The sequence below is a fragment of the Canis aureus genome, chromosome 32, assembly GCF_053574225.1.
Source record: "Canis aureus isolate CA01 chromosome 32, VMU_Caureus_v.1.0, whole genome shotgun sequence".
Lineage (NCBI taxonomy): Eukaryota > Metazoa > Chordata > Mammalia > Carnivora > Canidae > Canis > Canis aureus.
The window spans coordinates 23897495-23917421 of record NC_135642.1 but is presented as its reverse complement, the minus strand read 5'-3'; the positions used below and the strand labels follow the sequence as shown (position 1 = coordinate 23917421).

The window sequence follows — 19927 nt, the reverse complement described above, 5'->3', positions numbered from 1 at the left end:
TTGTTTGTGTCTGTGTCTCAGGAACAGAGGTGGCAATTAAGAGAAAATTATTGCACAGGTGAAAAGAAGCTATAAGGACCATATACACAAAGATTTAAGAGTGTAAGCTTGTAGTCAGACACAAGTGCTTTTGATTCCTGGATGTTTTGCTACTAAAGAGCTATCTGACCTTGATCAATCTATTCAATCCTTCCTTGTCTCAGTTTGCTTATATATAAAACAGGAAAAAATAATATTCCTCTGACAGTTAAATAAAAAAATATACAAGAAAAAGTTTAGTTCAGTGACTAGCATGAGATACATGTACATTACTTTTTAACTCACTCTTTGTTGCTCTTAATAAAAAATTATAATTAATATTATAATTTACTCCACTTAGGAACAAATGTAGGTGGAATCTGAGGGCATTGTGCTAAATGAAATCAGCCAGAGAGAGAAAGACAAATACTGTATGATATCACATATATGTGAAGTCTTAAAAAAATTAAACTTGAAGTTTGCTAAGAGAGTAGAACTGAAATGTTCTCACAAAAAAAAAAAAAAAAAAAAAGAAAGAAAGAAAGAAAAAAAGGAAAAATAACTATGTGAGGTCATGGATATGTTAATCACTAGGTTGAGGGGTCCTTTCTCAATGCATACATATATCAAACCACCACAGCATACACTTTTAAATATCTTTCTTTTGTACCTGTCAGTTATACCTCAATAAAGCTGTAATTATATATATATATATATATGTATTATAATTTACTTAAAAGATTCATATGACTATTTGAGCTTCCTAGCAGCTGCTATAAAAAGACAAACACAACAGGTTACATAGCTCTGATAGGAATGGTAGTGACTAGCTCCAGTTACTCATGTGAATTACCTGGGAGAGTAAAAAAAACAAAACAAACAAACAAAAAAAAAACAGTGGTTAGACCCAACGGTCAGAAATTCTGATTGCTGTACTATAGAGCACTTGCATGTCAATTTTTTAAAAATATTTTATTTATTTATTTGAGAAAGAAAGAGCATGTGCAAGTGTGGGGGGGGGCGGTGGCGGGGAAGCAGAGGGAGAGAGAGAATCCCAAGCACATTCCACACTGAGCACGGAGCCAACACGGAGCTCCATCTCATGACCCTGAGATCATGACCTGAGCTGAAACCAGGAGTCAGTTGCCTAATGGCCTGAGCCACCCAGGCACCCCTGACATCTCAATTTTTGAAGAGGTCCTCAGATGAACCTAAAATATAAGCAAGAGTGTGCATTACTTACTGCCTTAAAGCAGGGCTTTTTTTTTTTTTTTAAGATTTTATTTATTTATTTATTTATTTATTTATTTATTTATTTATTCATTCACGAGAGATACGGAGAGAGAGGCAGAGACACAGGCAGAGGGAGAAGCAGGCTCCATGCCGGGAGCCCGACGTGGGAAGCCATCCTGGGACTCTAGGATCATGCCCTGGGCCAAAGGCAGGCGCCAAACCGCTGAGCCACCCAGGGATCCTAAAGCAGGGCTTTTTAAACCTGATTAGTTCTATGAATCACCTAGGAAATTTGTTAAAATGCAGAGTTCTTACTTGCGTGTGGTGACGTCTTAGTCTAAGAATCCAGTAGGTACAGTTACTTTGATTAACAAGAAATTGAGGTATTAGGAAATATGTAAATTCCTAGAAAGAAGCAAACCATCTTCCCCCTTTCATCTATGAGAGTAAATAGAGCCAGAATGAAGCAATACATGTGCTTGTTTTATGTAGAGGAATATTCTCATTGCCAAAGGCCTTAAACAAAACAACACTGATATACTTTGACTATTTTTTAAGCCTAATTTATTTATTTTAGACAAAGGGTGTGTGCCCACAGGGGATAGAGCTGAGGGATAGAGAGAGAGAGAGAGAGAGAGAGAGAGAGAGAGAGAGTCTTAAGCAGACTGTGCTGAGCAAGGATCCCAACTCAGGGCTCAATCTCACAATCCTGAGATCACGACCCAAGCAGAAACCAAGAGTTGGACGCTTAACCAACTGTACCACCCAGATGCCCCTGACTTTATTTTTCATAACTACTTTGCTTTATATTTTTACATTTGGGATATGAGTTTGGGTTCTGAATAGATTAATAGCCTTTAATGTCTTTGTTTCCTTTCTCAAGAAATTTAAAACTAGAATAACAATTCCTGATATTTTCGGGGGGAAGGAAGCAGAAGTCTAATATTAGGTTTGGTTTACACACTTAAATTTTAGAAATAAATATATCCTCATCAGAACTAATTTCAGATAAAGCCCTTTTTGTTTAATGTAGTATATCAATTTATTCATTTATGAAAGATAGAAATCTAAGTGTTCTGAATGATGCAATTTATGATACTCAAAAAGTCTAAATGTCAATAAAATGCTTGGCCTTAAAATGTCAATAAAAGAGTAGAATTTGAAGATTTCTTATCTTCTAATCTCACACAAAGGGTTTGGTAAGATCATCTTAATGTGAGCTCTGTTTGGAAACAATGTATAAAAAGATAGTGTGGAAGACTAGAATCTTCAAAAATTATTCTAAAGCAAATCTTTCCTTTCTCCTTATTTATTCCCCCTCTCTCTCTTTGGAGGACAGGTACATAAGAATGAATTTAAGAGAATGGAAAGTGGTTATTTTGAGATTAATACATTTGGTTAATAAGAATCAAGCTAACAGTGATCAATGCATTTTACTATTTCCTGTTAAACTTCGTAGCAAAACAAATTTCAGGTTTTGAAACTTACTAAAAGCAGCCGAAAAGTTGCTGGCCTTTTCTTAAACATCACTCAGAAAGGTGTCCTTGCAGTGTGTAAAACTCGTTCACTATTTTTAAAGCACAAAATTAAAATAAGAATAAATACAGCCTCCTGACTTCCCCCTGATTTGGGACGGGGTGGGGAGGGAGGGGCGGGGATACCACCTTGCATATTAAGGTCATGCCACTGAGCATCCTTGCTTGGACTCATTGGAGTTACAACGTGAGCAGGAAGAAAGATGTAGATCAGCATGGGAAACCTGCCATCACACACAGTGGCAAGGACAAGTAAAGAGGCTGAGCTTTTAACCGGTGCAGTCTTCTGTCCTTTATAGTAAACCTTTAAAAAAACAATGTGAAGATGGCAGGCCCTTATGTTAAACACAATGGCTGGTTGGTCAAGTCAACCGTGTGCATCAGAAAGTAGCAGAATATGGAGCAAGGCGCAACCTCAATCTGGGCCGTAATAAAGTAGCTGTTCATCTGTGGTCAGAGAGCGCCATGAAAGACCTTGAGTTCCTTCACTTTATTTTGCAGAAAGCCATCGGACAGCTTTGCATCATCTAGCTCTATCAATCAAGGACCTCAACCGCTGCTCGCTGCTGAAAGCTTTCCTGTTTGGCTCTGTTTTTTCACAGACAGCTCAATAACTTGTCTGTGGAGCTGTGATAAATGTGCCATGTGCTTCTAAACTGTCTCTTTAACACTGGACTGCATTTCAACCTGTAATGCTTGTGACTAATTGCTTGTATCAAAGGCTTTTTATTTATTTGTAATGATTATCCAATAGGCTTATCATTTATGTTTCTCACTCCTCTTCATGAAGTGATTTTATTTTAAAGTTGCATACAGCAGACTGTCAGCTAACTTCTAATGTAGCAGCTTTTGCTCAATGAATAAGCTGTCAAGTTAAGAGAACATAATTGGCAAACCTCAGTATATAACCAGAGCAAGTGCAAACTCCTAATGATTTTTCTTTCTCTTTTTGTGATCGCTGTACATCAGCCATAGTTTTAAACACCAACTTTATGGCCACCTACTGTGGCTGTCAGAACGGAAATTTCCTAGTGGTTTTGTCCTCTTGTGTAAGAACAGTAGTCAGGATCACAAAACCTTCTTATTTGGGCACAATTGCCAGTTTCTGCTAAGGAGGCCCAGAATAGAGCTATTATAGTAAATGAATAACTTCTCACTTTGAAAGAAGGTGGTTCTTTCAGATCAGGTTGGAGGTCAATGACAGGGCAAGGAAAGGAAGCTCATATTGCAGCTGTCTGCAAATGAGCTTTTCCTACAGATACTGTAAGGGAAAATAAGAGTCTATTGGGGAGGCTGATCTTCACTTAATCTTTAAAAATATATTTTAAGAAGAAAGGAAAATCTGCATGCTTCTTCTTAAACTTCCATTGTATTTTAAAAAAATCCATACATTTATCATCATTAAAGATCATTCATATTGAGAATGAAGAGTATTTCTTCTTTCTAGCTCTGGCTAAGAGAAAATGGAAATACAGTGGCTATAACAGAGTCCATGCCTTTCAATCCTAAGGAAAAAAATGCTAATAATCAAGCAGAAAAATACCCTAGCAAATTATTAGTAAATAACCCATTTAAGGTTGCTATTCCTTTTTGATTTTTTGTTGTTGTTGACTAAATGCTTGTGTTGCTTCATACATTGATTAACTGAGAGATAACTGCTTTTCTGCATGCCTGGGAGTCCAACTCTCCAAAAGAGGTGATTTAATTTGTGAAGTACACATTTTAAGGATATAAGTAAGTTAAGAACTACAATGTCCTGTTGTTTGAAAAATCAAAAAGAAAAAATTTCATTAAGAGACTTTTATTCTGAAACCATTTTCTTGAGTCACGATAAAATCTTCTATCAAACAAATGAAACCAAAAGGCAGGTGCCATTTACTGCTGTGAATTAGAATAAGCCAGCCTCATTCATTGGCTCATTGGGAAAGAAGTTGCACATAAAATCAAGAAATCATCTAAATAAAGTTTGGGAATACTTTATAGGGTCCTCTCTACACAGCAACCTAGTGGGCGGACTTTTAAGCTTTCTGAATTTATAAATTAGGAAATCAATTCAACATTGCATTAAATATACTTTAATGGAATGCTGAGTTGCTAAATCATCATTTTGAGAACTAATCAAATAATCCTTGTTCCTCCTTCACCCCACCCCTAAAGCCATTTCCCTAAAGAGCAAAGATAGAGGATGGTATCTACAGACTAATATTTAATGAAGTTTCAGTTGTCTAATAAGATTTGGTACATGGAATTTATAGATTTTTTCCCTGATTTTTAACAAAAATATTGGACTACCTAATGCTGCACCTGTAATTTAGTTTATCTTGAACAGGTGATCTACTGGAGCAATCTCCAAAAAAAAAAACTGTTGGATGATAGGAAGAGGTATTCTGGAATCAAATATGCCATGGATAATGTTTAAAATGTGGCAAATAAGGGTATACTATTACAAGATAATTGTTTGCTATTAAGATTGGATAAGGCATTAAAATTAACAATGGACACTATAAATTCCTATTACAAAATGAGCAATGGATTCCAAAACACATTTACGGTAGAAATGGAGCTGTGTCAATCAGTGTCCATGGAAAGACCTCAGATTGGGCTTTTGTCCTGAGCTCTACCCCACTTCTCCATGGTTATACCACTGCTACTATTTCAACATCAACAAGAAAAGCCATTTCTATCCACTTTTCAATATAATCCAGATATAGCAGTGAAGATACTAGAAGGATTTTTTTTTCTTCAGGATTATATACCAGGGTTTTTTATTTTTCTCAAGTCCATTTCAACAAAGGTAATAATTGCTGTCTCTAATGCTTTTCATGGACAATATTATGGCCTATTTCATTTGTTTTCATGATTCACAAAGCAGACAGCAAGATCTGGAGGAAAGTATCTGTTGTTTTACTGTCTTCTGGGCCTCAAAGGTTGGCTCTGACTGGAAATGTTTTTCATTGTAGAAGAAGTACAGAAGACTGGTTGCTCCTAAGTGAGAGATGCATCAACCGGTAGTGGTTCCAGCAGTGATGTGTTGAGGAGTCTCATACTATGTCAGGGCTCACTGAGAAAGGCTGCAGCGATAGGTTAGTAATCTCTACCAGGGGTAAGGGATGGGAACCCCAGGAGGGAGGAGACAGGGGATTGGCACTTGACAATTTAAAGTAGGAAATATAGTTGGCATGTCTGTAGAAATGTACACCTATATATGTGTGAGGCAGTGTGTTAGTTGGATGGAAATGAATGTTTGTATCCTAACATCACTATATGTATCACTTTGGTTGGCCTCCTTGGGCTTTAGTTTCTTATCTATAAATTAATAGTAATGATACAAGAAATTAATATATGTAAAACATTTTTTGAATTGTAATTTCACTGTACAAATATTAGATTCTAGTAAATTATCTCAGGGCTAATGGGAACCTTGGAAATTATGTAGTAGCAGCCCCTCATATTTAAAGGTAAAGAAATTGAGCTTCTGGATGGTTGACAGTCATTTTCCCAAGTTCATTGGGCTGGGTATCTCTTGACCTCAGCCCAGATCTCATTACACAAGGTCACAAAGGTGCCATGAGAATTTCCTCTTTTTCGTTCCTACCTGATGGCAGACATTGTGCATCGATCAAGGCACAATTTCTTGTTGGGTCCATATAGAGCATTAGAGATCTTCTGAACATATTCTTGCAAGCAGTTACTATAATTGCTTTGGATGTGGCATGTAAGAAGAAACTCTTAGCCAACTTAATGTCTAAGGGACCCTGAAGTTCACGCAAAAGTTTTACATATAGTGCTCCTTACTTTAGGTATTCTTATTACTTTATTAAAGGCATTAGTCAACTTGTTTTTCCAAGATTATCTGACAGTTCAGGAAAATTGAATAAATGCTGAACACAAATGGTTCCCCCCACTTAGAAAACAGGAAAGGATGTCCTCAACTTAGAACACTAAGTGTAATGACAGTGTAACTGTTCACTTTGCTCTGTCTGCTATGGCACTGCCTCTTGGCATCTATGCTATCTGGATAGCCTGATATGCTAAAACTAATAAAGTAAATTACTTTTAAAGTGCAGTTTCTTATTCCAGCCAAAGCAACCTTGGCAGTATCCATTGTTTAATTGTTGAAGACAGATTCCTACTATCAATAAATCTTTTATTCCTCTTTTCTTTTTTACCTATTCAGGGTGAAACAGCTTTTCATTGGTGCTCTTCTGTATGTGTGTATGTAATATATGTGTATGTGTTGCGTTGTTATGTGTAATGTGTACTGTATGACATTAGTGAGTGAGTCACTTCTACATGCACTAGGCATGCCTTATAATTAATATTTTTGTAACGACCAGATTTATGCTATGTTTTGAACTAGCTTATAAAGTACCTGTGATAGCAGTCTATATTTTTTGTCTTATTTTCGATGGCTTGGTTGGGCTGCTATTGTAAATTGCATCTAGTCAAGATATTGCATTTTGAATCATCAGAAAGGATTCTCCATCAGAAAGGATTCTTGATGATTTCCCAGTGCAATTATATTTATTCTTTGAACTTTTATCAGTCTAGGCAGTTCACTGGACTGGGTTCACCAGATAATTGCCAGCTCCATGCCAAGTCAGCCTTCTTCACATGGATGATTGGGTGATATAGGTGACAGTTGATAAGTCAGTTCCATCCATCCATGTACAGGAACACTGCTGGATGTCACCCTGCTGATTTCCAGACCCTACGAGAGGCAGAGCTTCTAGAAACACTTATGCGAATTCTGTGAGGTAACAGATTAGAAAAAAAGTGACTTCTCTGCAACATAATGAAAACTAAAATGAAAGGAACATGAATCCTTAGTTTTAACACAATACCTTATAGTTTTTACTTATGCTGAAAATCTCAAATGGTTTTCATCATCATAACCCATATCTTCATACTAATGTTAATTTATTCAATCTCATTATTTACCTGCTGGTAACTTATTACCTCCACGGGATGGATATTGTTGTATGAGTTCCATTTATACACTTACCTTTTCATTATGCCCCCATTAAACATTTACAATGGCAAGTAAAGGAGACCATTATTATGTTTACTCCACAGGGAAATGTTGGAATATATTCTTACCCAAACATTTATCTTCAAAGAAAAAAATGTTTAAAAATTTAGTGTATATTTTGATTTTAGAACACTGTAGCATACTAGAAAATATTATAGAATAATAATGTAGAAAAAGAGATTCAAATCTGTTTATTTTGCTATTTGTTTAAAAAATTACCTCATTTCCTTTGTCTATCCTTATTTTGTAAAATGAGTATAATAGCCCCCCTTTCTGATGGAATACTATAAAACTTTTTAGGGAGTGGCTATAAGACCCACTGTCTTCTTAGCAAACTCATACTATTATGCAGGGCTGGGGAAATGTTTTTTTTCATAGCAAGCCATAGATCCAGCAAAATAATCCAGGAAGTGATCTGTATTTAAAACGAATAAACCAGGGGCACTTGGGTGGCTTATTCAGTTTAAGCATCTGACACGTGGGCTCAGGTCATGATCTCAGAGTCATGGGATTGAGCCCCATATGCTGGGTGTGTAGCTGTGCCTCAGATTCTCTCTCTCCCTGTTTCTCTGCTGCACATCCCCCTCTCTCTATCCAGTAAAAATTTTTAATTAATTAATTAATTTAATTTAATAAAAAATAATTAATTAAATTTAATAAACTTAATTTAAAAATTAGTTTAAAAACTCATTTTAATTTAGTTTGCATTTTTGGGTTATAGGGAAGGAACAGATGAGTTGAGAGAAATATGACATAGTAGATGGTTTATTGTTATATTAATAGGGATTAGAAAACTGCTAAGAATACCACAAATAATTAAATATATTTTTACAGCATATGGAAAAGAAAGGATAAAAGTGAAAAAAAAAGGATAAAAGTGGGAAAGAAGCAAATGAACCAAAAGGGAAAAACTAATATGCACCCAAAAATGAGAAAATGAAAATGTTATAGAATGATAGCTCCAACTTGTGATGTTTTAATAGATTATAGCTGAAGAACCTCAACTACGTGTTACCTTTTACTATTTATAAGAAGAAATCAAGATCTTGCCTTTGATCTGCCTTATTGCCTAGATGAAATGAAGTCAAAGTCCAGAGGTTCCTCACCACTGCTCTAGACATTAATATGGATTCTGTTTCACTGGTCTTCAAAATCTAAACAAAGCTATTTAGCAGTTCAAAATCTACCAAACAAAGCCATTGGGACCAGATTTGTTCTTGCAGTTCTAGCAGATGAAAACAAATTTAATTATTGTCATGTTAAACCCATTTTATTTTGCTTTGTTTTTGAGTAAATGGACTGGACCATTTGCCCCCTCTGCTACACTCCACCCCCAAAATGGCACATTTGGTGTCTAACCTCAGATAAACATTAATGAGAAAGAATTCCAGAAAAGAACAGAGTTTGCTTAAGGATCCACCTATTACTGGCCATCATATGCCAATGGATGGCCAGGGATGTAAAAGTACCTAAATGCAGAAAGAGACCTGTGCATCCTCAGTATATACAATCTTATGAGCACCTAATTAGATAGGGGCAAAGCAATCTTTAGGGAAACAAAGCAAATCTAGTCAAAGGGGTTTGAGACAAATGGTGTCTCAGGCAGTAGGTTTTGTTCTTGTAAGACCTGCTTGTTCCTTCTCTGATGCTCTTTCTGACTTTATGGTATAGACAAGGGAGAACTCAGAACCTGGTAGTATCTGTCTAGTATCAACCCTGCTATTCCTTACTTCTTTATCTCAAATCAATTCCCTAATCTCCTCATATCAGTTTTCCCAACTCCAAAATGAAGATATTAATATCTGCCTTATGTCCAGGGATATGATGGCACCAGCTCGTAGTAATTCATGAGAGCCAGTCGTTTACCTTTCCACCCAGCTCCATGTCCAGGTATATCACTTGGTAGCTTGAAGTTGGTTATGATGGAAGCATTCACACCAAGAAATCAGCAAATGGTTCAAGTTAGGATTTTTGGTTTTGTTTTTAAAGAGCAGATTATTAAACATTCCCTAGCACACAAGTGAGATTGTAGTGAGGTTAAAATGAAAAACGTGAAATGCTTCAAAGGGACTAAGAAATGCTCCACAATGCCTACCGGGTATTATTTTATTCTCCTTAAGCCTGTAAACTCACTTCCTTTCTTCTCCTGCTTTCACAGTTTAGCTAGTGTATATCTATATAGCAGGAAAATTTCATATTATTAATTAGAATGTGACCTCAACATAAATCTAAGTCAAGTGCATTTATTTTGAAAATGTGTGTCTTTGTAGAGAAGTTCAATATGCACATATAATACAATGATGCTTACCAAGACCCTGTACACCAAAATTTCGATATATATTTATTTAGGTGGATCAAGTTGAATAAGCTTGAAACCAGTGGAAAAATTAGCTTTGCCATTTTGCCTTTCTAATTTTGGCTGATTTGGGAAATTGTGATGAATGTGTGGTGAAGTTTTTCCAAATCCTCCACCATTAGTTGTTGTTGCTGTTGTTTTCCAATTTGTGGTAAACTACAAAAAGTTGGTCCAAAACATTCCCTACTCACCTGTATTATACTATTGCAAGGGGAGATAATGTTACTTTTCTAAGTGACCCTTCTGCAATTTGCAAATTGGCAAGTGTTTAAAATGTGGAGTGAAGCAGAATATCATTTTCAGTTGAAAGCTGAAAGGAGATCTAACAAGATAAATGTAATTAGCTAAACTGGAATTTGGCCAGACTCCTGACATTTTTTTTACTTAAAAGAATACTAAGTAAACACAAATTAAATGTACTATTCTTAATCAAAGATGTCAAAATGAGACATATTAAAGGATATTTATTAAAATAATGTAAATATTTACCAAGCTGGCTTTATAACAGCTAATTTTCCCCAAAAGCAATAATGAAAATTTAAAGATTGAAATTAAAAGGACAGATAGTTAAGTTTCAAGCCATATTTCTGTATTTTTATTGAAAATTTTAAAAACTCTAGATTAGATCACTGTGTCACTCAAATAAGGTTAGACATTTTAACTAATTACTATATCAGAAATATCCGTACAGCTTAATACTATGTACGTCTAAATCCCTTATCTAAATACTATAAAATGAAGAGCAGAAGTCACATCTTAGAGATAAGTAGGTTCATTTCCATATGTGGAAAATTCTTATAAACATCATAATATAAATGAAATAAATATAGCAAAGGGACTTTTTACTTTTTGCTAGCGCTAAAACAATAAAGGGAATCAGCATTAGAAGAGACACCTTGGCCAACACTGAGGTTTCTACCAAATTCAACAACTAAATAGAAGCATTTAAGAAGCAAGGAATGGGGTCTTCATAAAAGAAAAGAAGTATTTGTTTGAATACCTCTTTACTTAGGAAAACAGCTTTAAAAATCTTTTCTCTCTTGTGCTGCATGACATGACGATACCACAGCACCTATAGCCTGAGTGAGTTGAGGCAGCTCATTAGCTGAGCTGTCTGTGTGTGTGTCTGCCATCAGCATCTGGTGAAGGGGGAAACACTGACCCTGCCAGATTTGGGTCATGAGGTCAACAGGTCTCATTTATTATTCAAAATTGCTTTCTGACCTTTTATCTACCAGGTCAAAGGACGTTGTATTCTAGTTGGGTGAATTTTTTTAATGATGAAGCCACTACCTTGCCAGATAATAAAATTACTTCTCTCTATGAGCTTTAGATTTTCTCCTCCCTATCTAAAAATGTAATATTCTGAAGCATTGGCTGTGGAAAGATCCTCAAAAGAAAGCCATTCATTTTTATTTCTCTTTTTAATTTTTTCCTAAGATTTCTAGAGATTTAAATGATACTGACTGTTGACAATGGTCAAAATCATTTTCTTGGCTGTAATTTAACACTTGCAGCCTACATTTTGAATTCTCCGGCTCCCTGCATGGCTTCTGAACTTCACAGAAACTTACCATGCTGACTCTGAGTTTGGGTAGTCATAGGTTTCCAAAGCAAGAGAGGATGGACTCAAATGGCATTAGATTTTTACTGATTAATACTTGCTTCAGGAAGAGAAATAAGTGACAAATATGTAAATGCCCTCCAACTCAGAGGATGTCTGGAAACATTCTTGTGTATTAAACAGATTTTTTATCAGCCAAGAAAAAGCCTTTTCTAAACCACTTCATTATTTTCTATGTCTCCTATCATAAAACATAAGGAAAGAGAAGCAGTTAAAGACCTATTCCAGTAGAGAATAGGTTTGAAAATATTCAGACATCCAGCCTCATACTATAAAATTAGCTATAAACATTTAACAAGCAATATCACAGAAGATTGGGACTCCTTCAATAGCAGATTTTGTAGCTGTGCAAATAGACAGTGTTCCTAAGGAATGATTTTATCTTTTGTAAAACAAAAAGTCAGAGGTCACATTGGTCCTGCCCTTGAAGCAGATATATGAGATGTGACCATGTGCTTTGTGACACTGCATATGATGAATAACTCTGACAAGCTAGTAAACAAATAGTGGAGAATATGTGGCATCCACGTGCCCAGTGAGACATTAATGAACCATATAGCAAACGTCACAACTCTAATCATGAATATACAATTTTATTCCCAATATGAAACTACCTGACACTGAATCTGTGTCTTTGTGTATTTATACATAGTAGTACACACACACAAACACACACACACAGATAGATGTAGAATAATCCATTTGGGGACAATCTAAAAATGTCAGGTGACACGGGGCATTCCAAACAACCACATTCTGTTTTTTCTCTGAATAGGCTCAGCAGCAGATGGCCAAGTGGTCACTTCACTTCCTCCCTCACTGACCCTGATCTTACAGGACTATGATGCTAAATGGAGACCAACTGCCAGACAGGGTCAGAAGCTCTCTGCTCAGCAGATTGTGCATGCATGCCTGTATGTGTGTGCACATCTGTGTGTGTGTGTGTATATTGAGTCTTCTATACCTGAGTCATCCCTCTACATCTGTTTTCACTATCTACTTTTCTGATGCCTTTCATTAGCAGAATCCTCTTTGAGAGAGTTTTCACCTCTGGTTCTCTGCTTTTTGTCTGGATCATAATGTTTGAATCCTAAAGTAATTGTTTTATATGGTGACTTTATGACTCATAAATGGGATTCTGATTTTCTTATTTGATTTGTATATAGCATTATAATTGTACGTTTACACAGGGAAGCAAATTTATGGTAAATAAATTATACCAGTTTATACCCTGGGGAAGGGAGAGATGACTTTCTCTCTTTACCCATCCCCTTACTCTGTACTTAAGATGCGCAAAGGCACTTTCTCTGGAGAAGGTGCTGGAAGGAGGAAGGTGGAGAATGGATTTGATCAAATTTCCCTTCCAAGCCATTTTTTTACACAGCAGTCAGAATGCTCTTTTAAAAATCGAAGTCTAATCATGCCACTCCCTGCGTAAGTTATTCTAGTGTCTTCTCATTGCATTTAGGATACAGTACAAAATTCTTAACGAGTTCTATTAGGTTTATGGTTTGATCTTCTGCATCTCCAACTTTAGTCCCTGCAGCTCTTCTGCATTTTCTGTGCTCCAGTGGGAGGACCTTCAAATCCCCAGACTGGACCAAGCTTCTTCCTGCCTTGGGACTTTCACAAACTTCTATAGGGTGCTCATTCAACCAGCGGTCGTTTCCATCACCTACTCTTCATGTAATTTCTACCCATCCTTCAAGTCTCACTGCACAGGTCACTGCCTTCCCTGACCTCCAGGCCCTATTATTTTCACTTCATTATTCATTCTCACAGCACCCTGCAATTTCCTTTCAAATCACTTACCTTCATGTGTAATTAGTGGCTAGTATATTGTTTTATGTTAACATATTTATTGTCTGTCTCCTAGCAAGATTCTAAGTGTCAAATATGATGGAGATCATGTGTGTTTCACATGCCACTTCATCCCCCACACCTTTATTCCAGGACCTGTCACATAGCAGGTACCCAGTAAATATTCCTTGAATTAATAGTGCTTTCTTCCTCTCGTCTTCTTGATTTATAGCACATCTAGAACAGAGTCCTATTTATGTAAGAGACAATATATTTACAGGAAGTCTCTGACCATTTCCCTAACCATTTCCTATGGAAGAAGCCAAAGCACATCTTTTTCTCTGTTGGACCATGATTGGTGGTTGGATGGGGCTTTGAAGGGGAAGACAAGGGAAGTTTTATGTTGAATTTAATGCTTAATAAGTATAAGAATGAAGAGAACTTAATGTTATAGTCCTAGGCTTAGAGACTTTGATGAGCTCTCAATTAACATTAATGCTGTCATTATGCTGTGGAAACTGAACTGGTGGCCTGATGAGCCAACCAGAAATGTACAAGACCAGGAGTCTGCAAACTACAGCCTCTGGACCAAGTCTAGCCTGCTGTCTGTTATTGTAAGTAAAATTTTATTGGAGCACAACCACACCCATTAACCCATGTATTTTCTGTGACTGCTTTTGTGCCAAAACTACAGAGTCAAACACTTAGCATAGGGACTGCACAGCCCACAAGTCTAAAATAGTTACTATCTGGCCCTTTCAGAAAAAGTTTGCTGATCCTTGGACAAGACCCATGAGTAGGGGAAGCAGCTATAGAACATAGATTGTCTCATGTCTGTTTCCTCAATGCTTATCACAGTACTTGCCATGAAAAACTAGTACATAAACAATGATTGAATTTAATTAAACTGAGATTTTTCTGGTTTAACTGAACTTCTGATTTGTGGGACTTGTATTACAAGGAAGACATCAGCAGTTCACCCAGGAAGATAACTATGTATCCTCATGAATGAAAAGAATCTGCTTGAATGAAAAAGAAAGCAAATAATGACAGCAGAATAACTGTGGGAAATCCTACAAACTAAATCTGGGGCCCAGTGATTAAATCCATGAATTTTGGAATGTATTACAGAGTTGGGCCCAAGAATAAGGCAAAAGTCTGGGCAACAGATCATGGTTCAAGACTAAAGCAGGCTCAGTAGAAACAGACTGGCTTCTGGATCAGCAGCTCTGTGGTGGCCTGCTGTAGATGTTGAGAAGTGGGGATAAAAAAACAGAATGATTACAAACATCAGGTCCTGAATGGAAAGGGATTTTGAAACTTACAACAGGAGATTCCCTGCATTCAAGGAATTTACATCTGGGTTGAAAAAAATAAAAGACATACAAGGAGGGAATATTTAGACAATAAAATATGAAATATAATGAGTTTTAGAAGCTCTTAGCAAGGGCAAAGTACCATGAAAAGTCAGGATGTAGAGAGGCAGATGGACTCTAACTGCTTAGAAAATGGTGTTAATTGGTATCTTTACTTCCCACAACTTTTTTGTAGAGTAAGGGAAAGAGATATAGGAGGGAATATTTATTAAATACCTGTGGCATATGCCTGGTACTGAGGTAGGTGCTCTAAATATTTTATCTACTTGAATCACCATGGAATTGCTGGCTGCTAATTGGAACCACTTGGACTTCGCTCCCCTTCCCCAGCTCAAGATTCTGATTTAATTGCTGTGAATTTGGCTAGATGTAGGTATGTTCATGAATTATCGTAGGTGATTCTAATGTACAGCCAGGTTTGCTGTCTCTGGTGTACATGGTTCTTGCCACTGCTTCTCTGAAAACCCCAACATTTACTGTGGAGGAAAGAGAAAAACTAGGGAGATAAAGGGTATGTCTGGACCTCAGATCAGAATTCAAGTGGCCTTCTTAGAGTAATCAGAGCTCTGTCATTCAGTTATTACATTATAAAAGTAATCATCACAGAATCTCTCTTAACCTCTAATTTAATTCTCTCGGGTCCAAGTTGCTATTCTTCCTAACTCAGCATCCTTCATGGTAAGAGAGAAATGCAGGTAACCTGATCCTTCAAATGTTCTGTGTGGAAATAAAACATAAACCAGTCTTTATATGATCTCTACCTTCACATCTCTTTACACTTATAGGTACAAAGCTAGATGAGCACTTAACAGTGGTTCAAATAAAGAGTGCAGAGTGGCTCAGGGGTTCTCAGATTCAAGCTTGTGTCAAAATCACCCAAAAGGTGTGTTCAAGTATATTCCTGTGCTCATAGCCAGAGTTTTTGAGTCAGTAGATGGGGGAATCAGGCTTGGGATTTGCATGTCTAACAAGTTCCCCCACGGATGATGATGCTGCTGGTCCAGAGATTACACTTTGAGGACCAAGGTGGAAGTCTGTGAAAGCAATGAAGGTTTGGATGAGCCTCCTCCCCATCTCTTCTTTTCCCACTAACCACCTGAAGTGCATACTTGTTCTGAGGTCTTCTGATTTCCATTTGGGCCATAGTTAGAGTAGGGGCATATGTTCACCACAGGTGGTGGGACCTACTTGTGGGACTCTCATCACTAGGAGCAATAGGCTGACATGAATACCAACGAGATAATTTCCTTTGGTAGGAAAGGCATCACATTTGAAGTGGACATTGCTAGATAATAAAACAAAAGTCTATGTGAATTTAGAAGTAAAACTTCACCTTTATAAGGGACTAATTAACCATTAATGTGCTCTTGTCAAAAATGACCATTCTCATATCTTTAACATCAACAACAAAAAGTTCTTCAAATAGGCTTATTTTTGAAGCCAAATGTATGTGAGCAGGACATGTTACTTTACCTTGACTTTAAATTTCTTCATTGATATAATGGGGAAATATGAACCTACTTGGCCAGATTGCGTTAAGGATTAAAGGACACAATGTTTGTAAATAAACATACATATACACATATATGTATGGATGTGTTAACAATGAAAGCCTCTGAAGATTGACTTGATTTTTAAAGAGTTTGCTACCTCCTAGTTCTCTCAAGAAACAAAATAGTCTAATGGCCCCTTGCTTCATGTTCCAACAACCCTCTGTTGTCACTTTGCATGAAATTCATCACATGTGATTGTAATTCCTTGTTCAATGTCTCTTCCCTGTTAAACTGTATTGTCTACGAGGGTATCAACTATGCCTCTTTTATTGTTGTTACTTCCCTGGCACCTTGGATAGGATCTGATTTACTAGGGTTCCCAAAATATGTCTGTTGTTGAATTAGTAAAATATTGAATAAGGAAAATGCTATCGAATGAAATATAAATCTGTAAGAATAGGGGATCCCTGGGTGGCTCAGCAGTTTAGCACCTGCCTTCAGCCCAGGGCATGATCCTGGAATCCTGGGATCGAGTCCTGCATCGGGCTCCCTGCATGGAGCCTGCTTCTCCCTCTGCCTGTGTCTCTGCCTCTCTCTGTGTCTCTCATGAATAAATAAATAAGATCTTTAAAAAAAATCTGTAAGAATAAACAGTGCTGTCCATACTTAACTGACACAAACTCTTCTTACTTAGATGTTTGTGTTCTTTATACTCAGAGGATAGACCTTAGATCTCTTTCTTCTTTCAGTTTCCCCAAGTTCCTTCTATAGCTTCTTGCCTGTCATTCACAACCTGTTGTATATTGGCATTAAGATGACCACAAAAATGAGAGCACCATTGCATCACTGTCTATACTAATCTGTCTCTGCTGCCTCTGTGTTCTAAAAATGTCTTAACTACTTACGACCTATAAGCTTCTGGCAAATGCCTCTTCCATTTTTGAATGGCCAGAGCTAGTTTTTAAAATCTCATGATTAATTTTTGAAATGCAAAGTTATATGTAATATGTGATCGAGCTATACATTTTCCCTCAAAAAAGCACAGGTCATGGCATGGTCAGAAAACCATTAACATTCATTCCATCCTTACTTTTTCACCTTATCCCAATTCCCGTTGCCTCTATAAATTAGTAAATGGAGCTTATTAAAGATTAATGCCTACCTTTCCCTTTTTGGTGACTCTCTTCCCTCAAAATCACTTTCTTTGAAGTCAGCCGAAATTCTGCACATGGTGCAGAAACACAACAGGAATTTCGAGCCCAGTGTGTGACAGACTGACTAACCATGCAGCATCTTAGCATTCAAGCCCTCACATTAGGCATCAGGTCTGCTCTGCTTACCCTACAGGAGGAGGGCAGTGCTGTCCATTCTCTGATTTGTGAAGTCTGGCTCTGAAAGACATGCACAATGGGTACATTTAGAAGAAGGAAAGTCAGGAATATGATCCAATACGAACACAGACCACTTAAATAAAGGAAGATTTAACTAGGAGATGATTAGTAACTCTAAACTATTATCGGGAGTAAGCACAGTGGATAGATGCCCTATGATTAATTTTATACTTGTCATTTTTCATTGGGTAAGATCTCACATTCATCATAGACTTAATACAGCAGGCAAATCCAAGTGGTCAATTAGCTTATCATATCAACCTTTGGAAATCAGTCACATTTGTGTTTTTTGCTGCCCAACATTAATTACTGCATTAATTGCTGCCGTGAGAGCACCCCCATTTTCTTTGTGTGTTGCTACAGAGACAATATAGTTATTTGTAACCCCTACTTCAGAAGGCATAAGCCTGCCTAAAGTACCTACGACCAGACTGATTCTTCTACCATTACCTCAGTGTGGGCAAGTAGTGTGCAGGTGCCTGTAGCTCAATCAACCATTTAATCTGAGACTCAGAACTTTAGCCAGATGAGGCAAGGGCAGAGTAAGTGGATGAAACCCATTCATTCTATGCCTGGCATCCAGTAGAGATTAATATAGTTCTTGCCAGGAAGAAATTTGGGGCATTCCCTGTTCCTGTCTACTCTGAGCCGGGTTTCTTGGCTGCCGTTTTACCCTATGTTGAATATAGTAAATGGTTGATGCTTAGTGCTTAGAAATCACTAAAAATTGAAATATAAGGATCACCACCTACAAATAAAGATTGATCACCACTGGGTACTCCAACACCTTACACAGTTCCTGGCACCCAGTCAGCACTCATTGTTCATAGGATTAATGATGTGATAATAATAGTGCTTCAGTGATTCTGCAATATTAGAGCATGAAATACCCATGCTGTTCATTTCTAACAGAAACAATTTCTGGAAATTGCAATAAAAATACCCACTCTATTTGTTTAACTTTTGTTTAACAAACAACTTTATATTAAAATTGTTTTTCTGTATCTTCTCATATTTTAATTATAATTCGTAGGAGACTGAATGTAGTCTATTGAATGCCAAATCATGAATTCAGATCTAACACCATGCTCTTCCTCTAAAACAGCATCTCTGTGACTTACTATGTCTGAACATATTTTATAATGATATTATGCCATAAGACTAGATTCACATAATTAAATAATTCAATTACTGGCTCAAAGTTTTCTCTTACAAGAATAAGGCATATCAAATCTACTTTTGTGTCTTTTAAGAGTGCTTTAAAATTTTCCTCAAATAAATTTTAGATATATCTTATTATTTTTTAATCATTGTAAATAGAGGGGTGCCTGGATGGCTTAGTCAGTTAAGCATCTCTCTTTGGCTCAGGTCATGATCCAAGAGTCCTGGGTTCAAGCCCCACATTGGGCTCTCTATTCAGCAGGGAGCCAGCTTCTCCCTCTCCCTCTCAGCAGGGAGCCTGCCACTCCCTCTGCTTATGCTCACTCTCTCTGTCAAATAAATAAATAAAATATTTAAAAATATTATTTTATTTATTTATTTATTTTATTTCTTTTTCATTATGTCTTCTAACTGGTTTTGTTTGTATTTTTGAAAACTCTTAATTTATATACCATACTACTTTACTAAATTCTCTTTTTGCTTGAAAACAGTTTTTTCTATAATTCTTTGGGATTTCCAGATATGAAATTGTATCTTCCAATTAAAAAATGGCTTTACTTCTTCCTTTCTAATTACTATGTCTCTAATTGTTATTGTTTAAGTAATTGCATTGATGAATACTTCCAACATACAGTAGTTGGAAATATTGAGCATTCTGTTGTTTTTCTTACTTTGGTGGGAAAGTCATTGGTGTTTCTATACTAAGTAGGATGATGATTTTGGGGTGGAGGCATATATATTTTGTCATAGCAAAGAAATAGCCAAAAGCCCTATTTTATTAAGGTCTTTTCACATAGATGAATATTAAATTTTATCAAATTTTATCAAATGAGTTATCTTTATCCATTTCTGCTCTGGTAATTATTTCTTTGCCTTTTGATCACTAATAATTTTTCCATAAAATGACT

At 36.6% G+C, this 19927-nt stretch overlaps 2 protein-coding genes across 12 annotated transcripts in view; one reads left to right on the top strand and one right to left on the bottom strand.

The window, feature by feature from the left end:
* Positions 1 to 19927, bottom strand: part of LOC144303242 (uncharacterized) — a 303577-nt gene that overhangs the window by 39244 nt on the left and 244406 nt on the right. For 5 of the 7 annotated variants that reach the window (XM_077881158.1, XM_077881159.1, XM_077881157.1 and 2 more), the window contains one exon: positions 17808 to 17858. In XM_077881158.1, coding sequence (XP_077737284.1) covers positions 17808 to 17858 — 51 coding nt within the window. Of the gene's footprint in view, positions 1 to 6269; positions 7537 to 17629; positions 17859 to 19927 lie in introns of those variants that run through there. The other 2 variants (XR_013370277.1, XR_013370276.1) reach the window with 1 other exon arrangement.
* The window catches only part of WDR72 (WD repeat domain 72), a 220510-nt gene that overhangs the window by 173459 nt on the left and 27124 nt on the right, over positions 1 to 19927 (top strand). The gene's annotated exons all lie outside the window — the stretch shown is intronic.